This window comes from Cannabis sativa, chromosome 1, assembly GCF_029168945.1.
Source record: "Cannabis sativa cultivar Pink pepper isolate KNU-18-1 chromosome 1, ASM2916894v1, whole genome shotgun sequence".
Classification (NCBI taxonomy): Eukaryota; Viridiplantae; Streptophyta; class Magnoliopsida; order Rosales; family Cannabaceae; genus Cannabis; species Cannabis sativa.
Genome location: NC_083601.1, coordinates 37,950,901 through 37,964,438, shown reverse-complemented (window position 1 = coordinate 37,964,438; position 13,538 = coordinate 37,950,901). Strand labels below are relative to the sequence as shown.

Genomic DNA, 13,538 nt, shown 5'->3' with positions numbered 1-13,538 from the left:
CAAGCTAATAAACGTTCATTCATAAATAAATAAGCAGGTGTAATTATATTAATGGGAGCTTTACTGTAAATTAAAAAACGTATATACAAAACTTTTTAAGTGAAACATTTCACTGTGAAAGTGAAAGGTCCTTTTTTATTAAATAGATTTATTTTCGAAATGGAAAAGAAGATGGCCGACAAAAAAAATGAAAAGATCCACGTAAAGGGTAGAGACGTAGAGTCAAGGGTATTGACTTTCCGGTCTTTTGACCCGTATATGAAAAATATTTGGATTTTTTTTTTCTTTCAGCAAGAAAATATTTGGGTTTGAATCGTTGTTAGACATTACAATCACCACTATAAAAGTTTATTTTTTTTGGACATCACCATTTAAAAGAAATGATAATTTTATTTAATTTTCGACTAAGGCAATAAACGGCCTAAACGGTCATGACACGAAAGCATAAAGCCAAAATAAAATTAATTATTATTAATTTGAAAAATAATAAATAAAAAAAGAGAATGTAATTAAGGCATAGAGTCTCTCGCCTGCCTGGCCTACTCATCTTGAATGCTTTCAGTTTTGTGTCGAATCGAAACCCAAAAATAATCTTGCGGAGGAAGACCGAGGGAGGAGGAACTTCTCTGAGAGTGACAATCAATACGACACCGTTTTGGGAGGGGCCTTTTAAGCCAGAAACGCCGATTAAAAAAAAAAGAACTATCTCCCACTTATTAGATATAGAGAGAGAGAAAGAGAAACACAAGAATGGAGGAAACGAATCATTCATAAATGCTATTCTTCTTTTTCGTCTTTATTTCTCATTCATTGATTCATTGTATTCTCTCCTCTGATCCCTAATTTACTCTCTTTCTCACTGGTAACTTCCCTATTTTTTTCCTTTTCTCGATTTCATCGTTTGTTTGATTGCAATTTTTTTTTTATTATTATTGTTGTGTTGAATTTTTATCTTTATTGTTATTGTTTTGGTTTGGGGGAAGGTTGCGTTTGGAATCTGAGAAAATGGGTTTGATTTCGGGGATTTTCATGGGGATGATCTTGGGGATTTTGTTAATGGCTGGATGGAGTCACATGATGAGGCAACGCAGCACCAAGCGAATTGCTAAGGTACGTGCGGAATTTCTTTTACGGATTAATTTTCAAATAAAATTAGTGTCTACAGTTCTTATCTCTTTCTTTCTTTCATTATTATTTTTTTCTTTAATTGATTCTCCATGTTAGAATTTCAAGTTTCCATGTTAGGAATGCAATGAAGCTTTGAGTCTACTCTTCTATTTTGCCTTGGAATATGTGAAATTTAGAACTAAGGTCTTGTTTTAGGGCTGTGTTGCTTTGGGGGTGGCTTGATTTTTCATTCATTATTCTTCTGAAAAATGAGAATTTCGTTCGAAGAAATGCCAATGCAATTATTATTGCTCTACGTTTTCATGTAATATGATAACATGCGTTACTACTAGTAGTAGATAGTCTGAATAAATATGGATGCTTACGGGAACAGTGTTTCTTTACTTGAAAAGGTACCACGAATATAATTACCTTCAGGAGGAAAAGGTTCATACTGGAGAGTATAGGTATTAGGCAGAAGCTGGTGTGGACCTTAGCTAGTGGGAAATGGTTGAGGGGATGCTGGAAGAATAATATTACTGTGTATTTTATTATCTGGGGCTTCTTAGCTGAAGATAAGAAATAGTTACTTTTTTGTTATTGCTATTAGTGAAATTAGCCCGTGCTGGAGTTTGAACCGATATCTCTTACTCAACACACCAACCCATCCTGAGCTAGACCCAAGTGGCGCACTAAATCCATAAATTGGTGGCTGGAGTTTGGTTCTTGAGCTAGATTGAATCATTTAAGATTGTTCGTGAGGGTAGTTTTGGTTATAGCGTGAGATGCATGCATTATGAAGTTATTAGTGATGATGATCCATGGACAGCCGTAATTATTTTAGGTATTTCCTATATTTTCCCTTCTGAATATTTTGTATCATTGCAGGCAGTTGATATTAAACTCCTTGGGTCCCTCAGCAGAGATGATTTGAAGAAAATTTGTGGGGATAATTTTCCTGAATGGATATCTTTCCCTGTCTTTGAACAAGTTGGTTTCTCTTTATTTCTCACTTTTGATTATGAAACTTTTTAATTGAACATAATTTTTATTGTTTGATGGTTCTAAATTGGTTGGCTGTCTCAGGTGAAATGGCTGAACAAGCAACTAAGTAAATTGTGGCCATATATTGCAGATGTAAGACTTTTTCTCATCCTCTATCAATGGTTATATACCGCTGAATGCAAATTTCTCTTCTATCTCTTTAGGGAAAAAGTTGCCTGTCTTTCCCTTTTTATGTCAAATAGCTTATTATATAGTCTTATTTGAAGGAGATTTGTGTTATCTATACTTCTTGTAAAGTTTGTTTGGTTTCTTTGTATATGGCATTGATGCTATGTTTTTGACAAGTAGTTCATATTGTAATTTTTTTGGGGGGTTTTCGCGATATAGGACATGCAATGCAGCTAAAGGCTACTACTTATGGGGGTACATTGTAGCCTGAGTTAGAAGATTTCAAGGGAATTCGGGCAAGTTACTAGTTAGATATATTAAGTAAATAAGTTTTGTTAAAAGAAATCATATAATTACATGCACAATTTGTATAGGTGGTGATGAGATATACACAGTGAAAGAAAATTCTATTCTGACATGGAAAGATTTCTCAAAGAATATTATATAGTCTTTCCTATTTTATGTCAAATAGTTTATTATATAGTTTTCTTTGAAGGAGATTTGTGTTATCTATACTTCTTGTAAAGTTTTTTTGGTTTCTTTGTATATGGAATTGATGCTATGTTTTGGACAAGTAGTTCATACTGCATTTTTTGGGGGTTTTTTTGCGATATAGGACATGCAATGCAGCTAAAGGCTACTACTTATGGGGGTACATTGTAGCCTAAGTTAGAGGATTTCAAGGGAATTCGGACAAGTTACTAGTTAGATATATTATGTAAATAACTTTTGTTTAAAGAAATCATATAATCACGTGCACACTTTGTATAGGTGATGATGAGATATTCACAGTGAAAGAAAATCCTATTCTGACACGGAAAGATTTCCCAAAGAATATGGTTGTAGTATTACATATTGCAAGTTTTTGCTATTCTTATGGATAGAATATCTTAATTAGTTTTTTCTGTGTAGAATATTTACTAGTTCACCTTCGTAATTTTCTTGTACATACATAATATGAACCATAAGCTATTAGATCATGCAATGCAAATATTGTTGTTTCAATTGAATAATGTAAACTAAAGTAGACTGAAAAAATGGGGAGTTAGGTGGCATAAAGATAAGGATGAGATGAAATAAATAAAACTAAGTAGCTTAGTAAACTTCAGTGTTTCAAACTAACATGCTATTTATTCTCAGGCAGGAGAAATGGTGATTAAAGAATCCGTTGAACCATTATTGGAAGAATACCGACCTCCTGGAATTACTTCATTAAAGTTTAGCAAATTGTCTCTGGGTCGTGTAGCACCCAAAATTGAAGGTGTAAATCCATAACTAGTTCCACTATTATATCTCTCTAACTTAATTGTTCTGACTGCAAGTCCCAATTATGCTAAAACTTCCTGCTCAAACTTATTAAGGATTTTTGTTTGATCTGAGTTTGGCTTTAATAAAAGATTCCTACTTTTAGTGATTGATTATATTTATCTAGGGTCCTTCACATTATTTATTTATAAACCTCACTTATGGCGGAGGAAAACCTTGGTTACAGATAGCATCTAGGAAGCTTATAAAAATGTTTTCCATTCTCTACATAAGTCTAGAAAGGACAGATCCTCAAAATGTTTGGTTCTAAAGACCCAAGTAGCTGTCCAAAATTTAACTGTCTCCCACACAACCTCTTCTGATTTGACAACCCCTTCAAAAATTCTGGCATTTCTTTCGAGCCACACGGCCCAAATTGTTGCTAATATCACAGTTTTCCAAAGCTTTGTTCTGCGTTTGCTGCCAGTTAACTTAGAAGCTATCATTTGTGGTACGGACCTTGGCATAACCCAAGCCAACTCAAACTCCTCTAGCACATGTCTCCATAAGCATCGAATAAAATTACACTCCAGAAACAAATGTTCAACGTAATATTGAATAATTAATGACAATTGATGTGTCCTTTGAGACCACTATGTCTTTTATATGAATTTACTGTTGCTGTTTCCTCCTAATTTTGAGATTATCTGCTACTCAGATTATCTGCTGTATTCACTTTTTCATGTTACTCTATGCGCTCCCCTCCCTCCCTTTTGTTTTAAAAAAGCATTTGTTCTTGGACAAACAATCATTGCAGGTATTCGTGTCCAGAGTCATAAAAAAGGCCAGATCATAATGGACATTGATTTCAAGTGGGGTGGTGATCCGAGCATCATATTAGGTGTTGAAGCTGCGATGGTTGCTTCAATTCCAATTCAGGTCATTGCATCAATTTTGTTTCAACTGTCAATTAATCTTTATACATAGCGAATTGTGATTGGAATATTTTGCAATAACATTTGCTGCAGTTGAAGGATCTTCAAGTTTTTACTGTTATTCGGGTCATCTTCCAACTTACTGAAGAAATCCCTTGCATTTCTGCTGTTGTTGTTGCCCTGCTCTCTGACGTATGTCTTTTAAATTTTGAGCTTATTCCCTGCTTGCATATCCCTGAGTATATTAAACCTGTCTCTCTTTCCTAGCTTAATTCATTCCCTTTTAGATGCTTTCCCATGGTCATGGTTTGTGTTCTGTTTTCAAATCATTTATTTTTCAATCTTTCTTAGATGCTTTTTTCTGTAGATATGGCTTTTATTAGTTAAATTGTCCAACATCATTTACAACAAAGAATGGCATAAACGTTGGAGTAAATTTCTTTCCCCAAGGCTCTCATAATTTAATATTTTTTTATCTTTTTAACGTTTAATGTTTTCTAACATTTTTTTCTTCCTTTATGATGCTACCTTATCACCTTTTGGCTCTCTTTTTATTTATATACAATCTTTATTTTTTCTTATAAATAAAAAAAATCTCAGATTTTCCTATTTAAGGTCTCAATTACATGCATATTGATGAACAGTTTTGAAAGTTAATATGAAAGTTTTGAAAGGAGTTTGAACATACAAATAGTTTTTAAATGTTATTTAATATTTTGCGGATGATGTTTTTATTTTTGTTATATCTGCTAAGCAGCCACAGTACGCAAACTTTTTGAGTGATCAATCAATGCTTCTTTATTCCTTGGTATAATTAGTTAATTCAGCATTTTTTTGATACGCTTGTAAGAATATTACAATTTAGACTTCATGTGAACATTAGACTGAAAATATGTACTTTAATCGATGTGCATTGGCTATACTATTTTACTTAACTGAATGATAGAAGGGATGAACGAGTATGAATTTCGTCCAAGTAGTTATGGAAGACTTGCTTACCTTTTCCTGCAAGTAGCTATCAAAGACTTGCTTACTTTTCATAGTCTGCTTTTGATTAGACAATACAGGTGTAGATGAGCATTTTAAAAGTGACTAACTATATTTATACATTCATCAGCCAAAGCCTAGAATTGATTATACTCTGAAGGCTGTTGGTGGAAGTTTAACGGCCCTTCCTGGAATTTCAGATATGATTGATGTAAGTATATTATAAACTTCCATATATTCTGATTCATTTATCAGTGCTTCTAAGACTAATATGTCATCCACAAATATTTCTCAGGACACTGTTAATACAATTGTCACCGATATGCTCCAATGGCCTCACAGGATTGTCGTTCCGATTGGTGGTCTTCCTGTTGATACAAGGTAGTCATGTACTCAATATCTGATTTATATCATTAACCTCAACTTTTAGAACAAATATAATCCTTTTAGTCTCTTACAACCATGTGTGTGGCCCTACATGTCTTTATTTCTTAGATAATATAATCTTAAATGAATAATTTAGATAAGTGCAATTTCATACTTTCACGTAGGTGTATGGAAAGACCTAGATTACGGACAATAAGGAAACATTAGTAAAATACCACAGAAATAGATCAGGTGTTTTTTGTTCTCAGTAAGAATATTTTGTCTTGTTTGTTGGAGGATTTTATTTTATTAAATAATATTAAACATTTAGTTGCTTGTAGTAAAAAAAATTTGCACGAATAATTTATCTTCAAAGAACCCTTGGTGTACGTTTGTAAATTTAGTGCACGTTAGATCATATATATACACTTTTATATTTTTTGGTTTGACTTATTTGTGCATGATTACACATTTACTCTTTTCTAATATATGCAATGTGTCTTGTTTTATGCAGCGATTTGGAGCTGAAACCGCAGGGAAAACTTAGCTTAACAGTAGTAAAAGCTAATAATTTGAAAAACATGGAAATGATTGGAAAATCTGATCCATATGTGGTCGTGCATATACGACCTCTGTTTAAGGTTAAAACAAAGGTTATCGATAACAACTTGAATCCTGTTTGGAATCAAACATTCGAGATGATTGCAGAAGACAAGGAGACTCAGTCACTTATTGTTGAGGTTATATATTACTAATCTTGTGCTCTTTCTCATCCTTTATTCACACTGTTCTACCCTTCTGTCATCCAAATGCATCCTTTCCAAACATGTCTACTCATTAGTTATTTGTAATGTCTTAAATTATTGCTCATCTTAGAGAACTGGTGTGAAAGAGAGCACATCCGTCATTTGAGGCAAACCTGAAAAACTAGTTAAGGGTTTCCTTTTCAAAAAGAAGTTGCCTATTTTAAAAAACCTGTAGTGAAATCATTGTAGGGTGCAGTTTGTATCTTTTTCATGAAGAGATTATATATTCTACTCTGTGCCAAGAAATTCCATTTTTTTTCCGTATGAGCTAAAAGTATTTTACTCTGAGCCAAAAAAATTCCTTTTTTTTTTCTATGAGCTAAAACAGTATTATGGTTATTTGAATGAATTCAAAATTTGGAGAAAGTATTGTGATGCGCAATACAAACACAGATTAAGTGCACAAGCATTGTATTATCTGAAGTAGGATGCTCAAATGGTTGTGGAATCTTGTGTCTTTATCTAGTTTAAATTACATTTTAGATGCTTGATCTGATATGCTGGTTGAAATTTTCCTAGTAACTGATTACTTTCTGTTATGGGTTTTATAATTTGTTGTCTCAGTAAAGTTACTCCTTGTAAACACAGGTTTTTGATCAGGATATTGGGCAAGATAAGCGCTTAGGAATTGCAAAAGTACCTTTGATTGAGCTAGAAGCAGAAACTTTGAAAGAGTTTGAGCTGAGATTGTTGCCATCACTTGACACTCTGAAAGTAAAAGACAAGAAGGACAGAGGAACTGTTACAATTAAGGTTGGGTTTGAAACTAAATTTTATTATTTTTGGGATCAGTTAGTCTTAGTGGCTTTTGATAAAACACTTGACTATGTAACTCATTCTTAATGATGTTGTACAGGTGGATTTTCTTACCTCATCAAGTTCCAATACTATATGCTAATTAAATTGGATTCTTTCCTCAGGTTTTGTACCATGAATTCAACAAGGATGAGCAGCTGGCTGCAGTGGATGAAGAGAAAAGAATCTTGGAAGAAAGAAAGAAACTTAAAGCAGAGGGAGTTATAGGAAGCACGATGGATGCTCTTGATGGAGCGGCATCACTGGTTGGGTCTGGTGTTGGGATGGTTGGTACTGGCATTGGCACTGGCGTTGGGATGGTTGGAAGTGGCATTGGCACTGGAGTTGGGATGGTGGGAAGTGGAATTGGTGCTGGTGTTGGAATGGTCGGGAGTGGGCTCGGGGCTGTGGGAAGTGGCCTTAGCAAAGCAGGGAAGTTCATGGGAAGGACCATCACAGGACAATCCAGCAATCGGAAAAGTGGCTCCACAACTCCTGTGAGCAGCATCCAAGAAAATGGCGGTGTAAAACCTAGAAAGGACTAAACACAGCTGCTGCTGGAGTGTGCAAATGGATCATTGTTTATGTCTTGTTTAAATATCAGATTGAATTCAGTTTTAAGCTGGTTTTTATGTTCATAGATTTTTCACTGTCTTGCCAATTTGAAATGTCATGGCTATGAATAGTTAAAAGTATGTATCATTTTGTTATTGTTTATGTTCATCTTTCATTGTGTAATAAAACTTTAGAAGTTGTAAAAATAGCTATTATTGATTTTCTTTTTATTTGTCACTCTTTTTTTGTATGTATTTTTGGACTCAAAATCCAAATAAAGTTAATTTGAACAAAAACGAAGCGACTCAGTTTTATTTTTTTCAATTATTATTTGAGAACTATTTTAATTCATAAATTTGGAACACAGTGCATTATCTACACGGAACGAAATTGAGTCTAAGAGACTTCCACTAATGAATGCACATCCAAATCAGTGGTCGGTGGGTACGATATGGTGGTAGATACTCACAATTCATAATAGGAGTTTCAATATAAAGAATTTTTCATATGTTAAAAAATTAGTCCCAAAAAAATGCATCCATCAATGTCCACCAGAACACCTTTTCAATTTATTTTCACTAATTTACTTTTACATCTTGTTTTGATGTATAAAAATAAAATTTTAAATGATGTAGAAGATGGTGTAATGTGAAAATTAGAGGGTAAATTATTTTTTTTCATTTTCTTTCTTCCAGTGAGTGACAGCATGTATATGAAGCATTTGGTAAATTTAAATGCTGACACACCTGTCGTACTAAGAGAAAAATCTAACCATCTTTGGAAGCTCCTTGAAATAAGAAACATTTTAAATTTTAATATGTTACAAAGAATCTTTGGTGTGCATTAGTTTGTAACTTTTGAGGTTAAATTAATAAGTTTCCACATTTAATATATGAATGAGAAAGCCATAGAAAACAGTACTCAAGCACGTTCAACCAGAGACAATTATTATCTTTTTGAAAATGAAGCTTATATGTTATTTTAGTCTCAAGAGAAAACAAAAAAACGTTTCTTTGTTTTTGTAATTATTGTTAGAGTTAGTGGGCATGAATCACCGGGAGTGAATCATATAAATATAATGCTAATATGGACAAAATGTACATGTCAAATATTCTAATAGTTCCAAATAATTCACATGTCTTCGGCCTTATTCTAATCGACCACCAGTCCAACGTTTCATATATACCAAAAATCATTAATCATCATAACTTATTATACAACAATAATATGCATTAATATTTTGTTCTTCAAGAACAAGCTATAACAATTCAGACATACATATGGCAGGCACATATCTTACATTATTATTTTGCACATACATAGAATATATTGCTGGGATGCTTGGATGTTACGAAGAAATCAGGAATTATTTTTTTAGATACTAGTGACATTTTTTAATTTTGATTTTCCAAGCTTTTAAATTAAATTAAATTATTTATTCTATTTTTTTTAAAAAAATAATTTTTGATGAGGACTAAACCTCCGAACTACCATGTGGACGTTACTGTTTAAAAGTATTTTTTTGAAAGGAAATAATATTAAAGATCGATAGATTATTCCAATAAGAGAATAGTACAACTATTAATTTATTTTTGCATATAATGTATTGGACTGACAACGATTTCATATTAAAATCGATTGCTTCGATATAAATATATCTTGTTGCCTTGCCTCTATAGTATTAGTGCCTATTTTTTTTTTCTTAAAAAAAGAAAACTGAGCTGATAGCCTACTTAAAAAAAAGGCCTGTTGCATATTCTTTAACAGAAGTGTCATTCTAGAAATCGAAGATTCCATTTCTGTAATATATATTTCAAGAGCACATAGAGATAGAGCTTTATTTGAAAATTTCCATCTACATCCATTCCTGAATGTAGTTTGGAAATTGGTATTGTTCACTTCTAATTTTCAAAATTATATAATGTGATTAAAAATGATATTATTTTTACATTTATATTAAAGAAAAAGAAATTGAAATATAGATCGGCAGATTGAGATAATTCTTTTAAGAAGGGTTCTCACTTTTTTTTTTCTTTTCTCTTCGTACTCATCTTCTTTCTTTCATTTTTTAATAGAAAAATGCAAATTCATTAATTAACTCAAATTATTCAAAAATTATATCCGGTTAATTATTCAGAATTATAGAATTCAAATGGGTACAACCCGTATTGAATCACGAATTTCTAGTCAATTATTGAGCAACATAATTAGCATATTGTTTGATAAAAATAAAAAAAAAATATTATTCAAATCAAAAAAAATTATTTGCATTCTAAAATACAGAACCTAAAAAAAAAATATATCTAACGAAATTTAAATAATTTAAATAATAACTACATTGTGGGACTCCACCACTATCTTATTACTTATCTTTTAGTTAAGCATTCACTAAATTTAAAAGAGTAAAAATATACACATAAATCACATGAAACATGACACACATTTAATGATTTAGTGACAAGTACTCAATTTAGATAGGTGAATTCAAAATTACCTAATTATATCTTAATAAAGATGTTATAATTAAATAGAGGTATTAATAATAAAAAAAATCGTAAAATATTGAGATTTAATTTTTTTACAATAAAAGAATGGAGTTTTAAGACAAGTAAGTAGCACTGAATTGTTTAGGATAATATGGAAAGAAAGAAAAGAAAAATTGATGTTTAACTTTAAAGTGTAAAAGGCCAAAAGTGTATTGGAAATTTCATATTTAGTGATCTGACCTGCCAGACAAGCGTGGGCCTTAATCTTTTTTTCGATAGATATTGAAAATATCATATCAAAAACACAAACTCCATTATTCCACGTTGCATAACTAATCATTTCAATCTTTAAAAACCAGATTTATTATCATCAATCATATACATAGCTTCCTCCTCCTCCTAGCTCCATTAAATGTTACGGATAAATGAAAAAAAAATATATGTATATATATTTTAAAATTTCAAAACAAAGAAAAGAAAAAGGTTACAATATACTTCCTGTAATGAATTATGGAATTAAGAACACCCAACATATTATTATAATTAGTCCATGTTACTGATGCAAGAATATAAATTAGTAATAGAAGATAGAACTCATAAACCTTAATTACATTTTCATTCTTAAATAGTATTAGAGCCGCTTGTGATTTGTTGTGAGCTGAGTATCATCGATTCAAAAAGGCGAGCTATAAAAGAGTTGATTGTGATCTGTTATTTAAAGTGCCATCAATCCAAAAAGACGAGCAAAACAAAATCTTCCGCTTCTCCTTTAGTATCCATCAATGTGTGTCTATTTTTCAGTATTGAAATATTTGACTTGTTTCAAAATTTATAAATTTTTCGATATATACACCCACAAATTTGTCGACTTTGTCTTGTGAAATTATTTCAAATATTATATATGTTTGATCCTATAGTCTCTTAAAAGTTGTTCCTTACCTACACTTTTCAAGCTCAAACGTGAGGAGAGTGTATTAAAATTAGTTATACATTATTAATGTGTAAAAATAAATTATCATATATAAAATAAATAAATTACTACTCTCGTTCGTTGCCAATTAATTTTAAAATTGAACTCTGAAACTAATCACACCTTATCTTAAATCTAACATATATGTATTTCAGTTCTCATAATGTTTCAGTACAATATAAAAAGATAAAACTTCAATGGCATCTGTTTTTTATTATTATTAATTTATTTATTGGTAATAAGCTTTTTGATGTGGCTGTGAATATATAGGCTTTAGGATAATGTGTAAATTATATGATAATAATAATAAAAAAATGTTAATATAGAAATATGAAAGAGAGAAGATAAGTCGTACGTGGGACTCACATGAGAATGAGATCTCAGTTTTCTCTCACTCACTTTGTCTTCTTCAGCCTCGGCTGTTAGCTCTTTGTTTTATTCTCTGTCTTTTCTTTCTCCTTCTCATTTCGTAAACCCTAAGCCATTTTTTATTGCAAAAAATAATATATATTTATTTTTTGAAATATGTTTTTGAGTTTCAACTTTCACAGAACAAGTCTCAGCCTCTCAGTCATCCCAGATAATATTCCTTTTACCAACTTACAAAAAGTCAAACCTCTCCAATTCACTCTACCATTCCTTCTTTTATTCATTCTAATTTTATAAAAAGACAAACAAAATTATTTAATTTATTAAGTCATATCTACGAGTTTTATCAATTAAAATATTCAAAGTCTCTCAATTATGTTTGATTAAATAAAGATTATAAATACTCTTACTAAGCTAGTAAGCTATCTATTTAAACAAATTCTATAGAAGGAAAAAAATTAATTCTCTTTATTTTTGAACAATTAAAGGGAAGAAAGTTGCTTTCAATTAGTTATAACTTATAACTTACAAACAAATGAATTGCATATTTTGCTTCAAACTATAATTGTTTAGACTTAAAAAAGTTATATTTTTATTTTTTAAAAACTATTATTTAGGAGCCATATATGTAGGCTACAAACAATGCACTCATATATTTATTTACAATTATAACAGCAAAGTTTTTTAATTTTCTTTTTGAATAAATTAAACTAAACATAAAAGTAATATCTTACTTTTGCTTTGAAAAGTCAATTTCTTTAATAAAGATTTTACATTTTTGCTTAAAAGAAGTATAAAGGGCTTTAAACTGTTTTTCAGGATTATGTTGACAAAAAAAGTAAACGGCTTTTACTTTTGGTTTATAAAAAAAAAATTTAAAAAAATAAGGCTTTTACCTTAGACATGTTGAGGTAGAAAATCAGCGGAATGAGAAGAAAGTTGACAAAACAGTTCTGTCAAAAATAAAATCAAATAAAAGCACATAGAATTTAGAAAAAACCCAAACAAGTCAAACTCTATCAAAGGCTTCTGACCATCTGTGGTTTCGGCTAACATACGCACTATGCGTTTAAGTGACACATAATATTGACAAAGTTATTAAAAGAATCCCAAGCTATATATATAGCGCATATAACGCATATTTTCTATACAAAAAAGTCCTATAATTCGATTGCTACTCTGTAATTATGAAACACTACTACACTACTTAAAAAAGATGCATTATTTCCTTTTTAAGTTTCCAAAACAGTGTATTTAATTAAAGATGAAGGGGCTAGAGAGGGAGATTCTTAAGTGAGCAATTATTAATGGTTTTAAATATTTTATTTGGATTTAAATTGAAGGAATATATTTGGCATTAATAGATGTAAGGAATGCTTATTTAATTTATAAAATTAAGATACATCTACCATTAAATTATTGGTAATGTTTTGAATAGAGTTAGATAAGTCATCATCTCCTTATCTTACCAGTGTAGAGTGGACCAGCAATCTTTCTTGGCTTAATAACGTGCTTCTTTCACTGTATATCCCACGCGCACAGAAAACACCGTGGACAACACTCACTCTCACATTTCACTAATTAATTAACTCACCGTACCGTTAAATTCCAAAAATAACCCATCGAGCAAATGATGAACACGTGTCCCTCACAAAATATCATTGGTTCTTTAGCATCTACCTAATTTGACAGTCACTGTCACCCTACCCTTTCCCTAACTAAAAAAAAGCAGTTATTTCAAAAT

The 13,538-nt window shown here is 31.2% G+C and overlaps 1 protein-coding gene across 1 annotated transcript; it reads left to right on the top strand.

Annotated features, from left to right (window-relative positions):
* Positions 1 to 448: 448 nt before the first annotated feature.
* On the top strand, positions 449 to 8,265 carry LOC115706639 (calcium-dependent lipid-binding protein). The gene is made up of 12 exons (XM_030634350.2): positions 449 to 862; positions 984 to 1,110; positions 1,996 to 2,097; positions 2,194 to 2,244; positions 3,421 to 3,541; positions 4,343 to 4,464; positions 4,554 to 4,652; positions 5,578 to 5,658; positions 5,743 to 5,828; positions 6,328 to 6,553; positions 7,208 to 7,372; positions 7,540 to 8,265. Exons 2-12 carry the CDS (start codon positions 1,006 to 1,008, stop codon positions 7,957 to 7,959), a joined length of 1,578 nt encoding a protein of 525 aa, XP_030490210.2. The 5' UTR covers positions 449 to 862; positions 984 to 1,005; the 3' UTR covers positions 7,960 to 8,265.
* Positions 8,266 to 13,538: the final 5,273 nt, after the last annotated feature.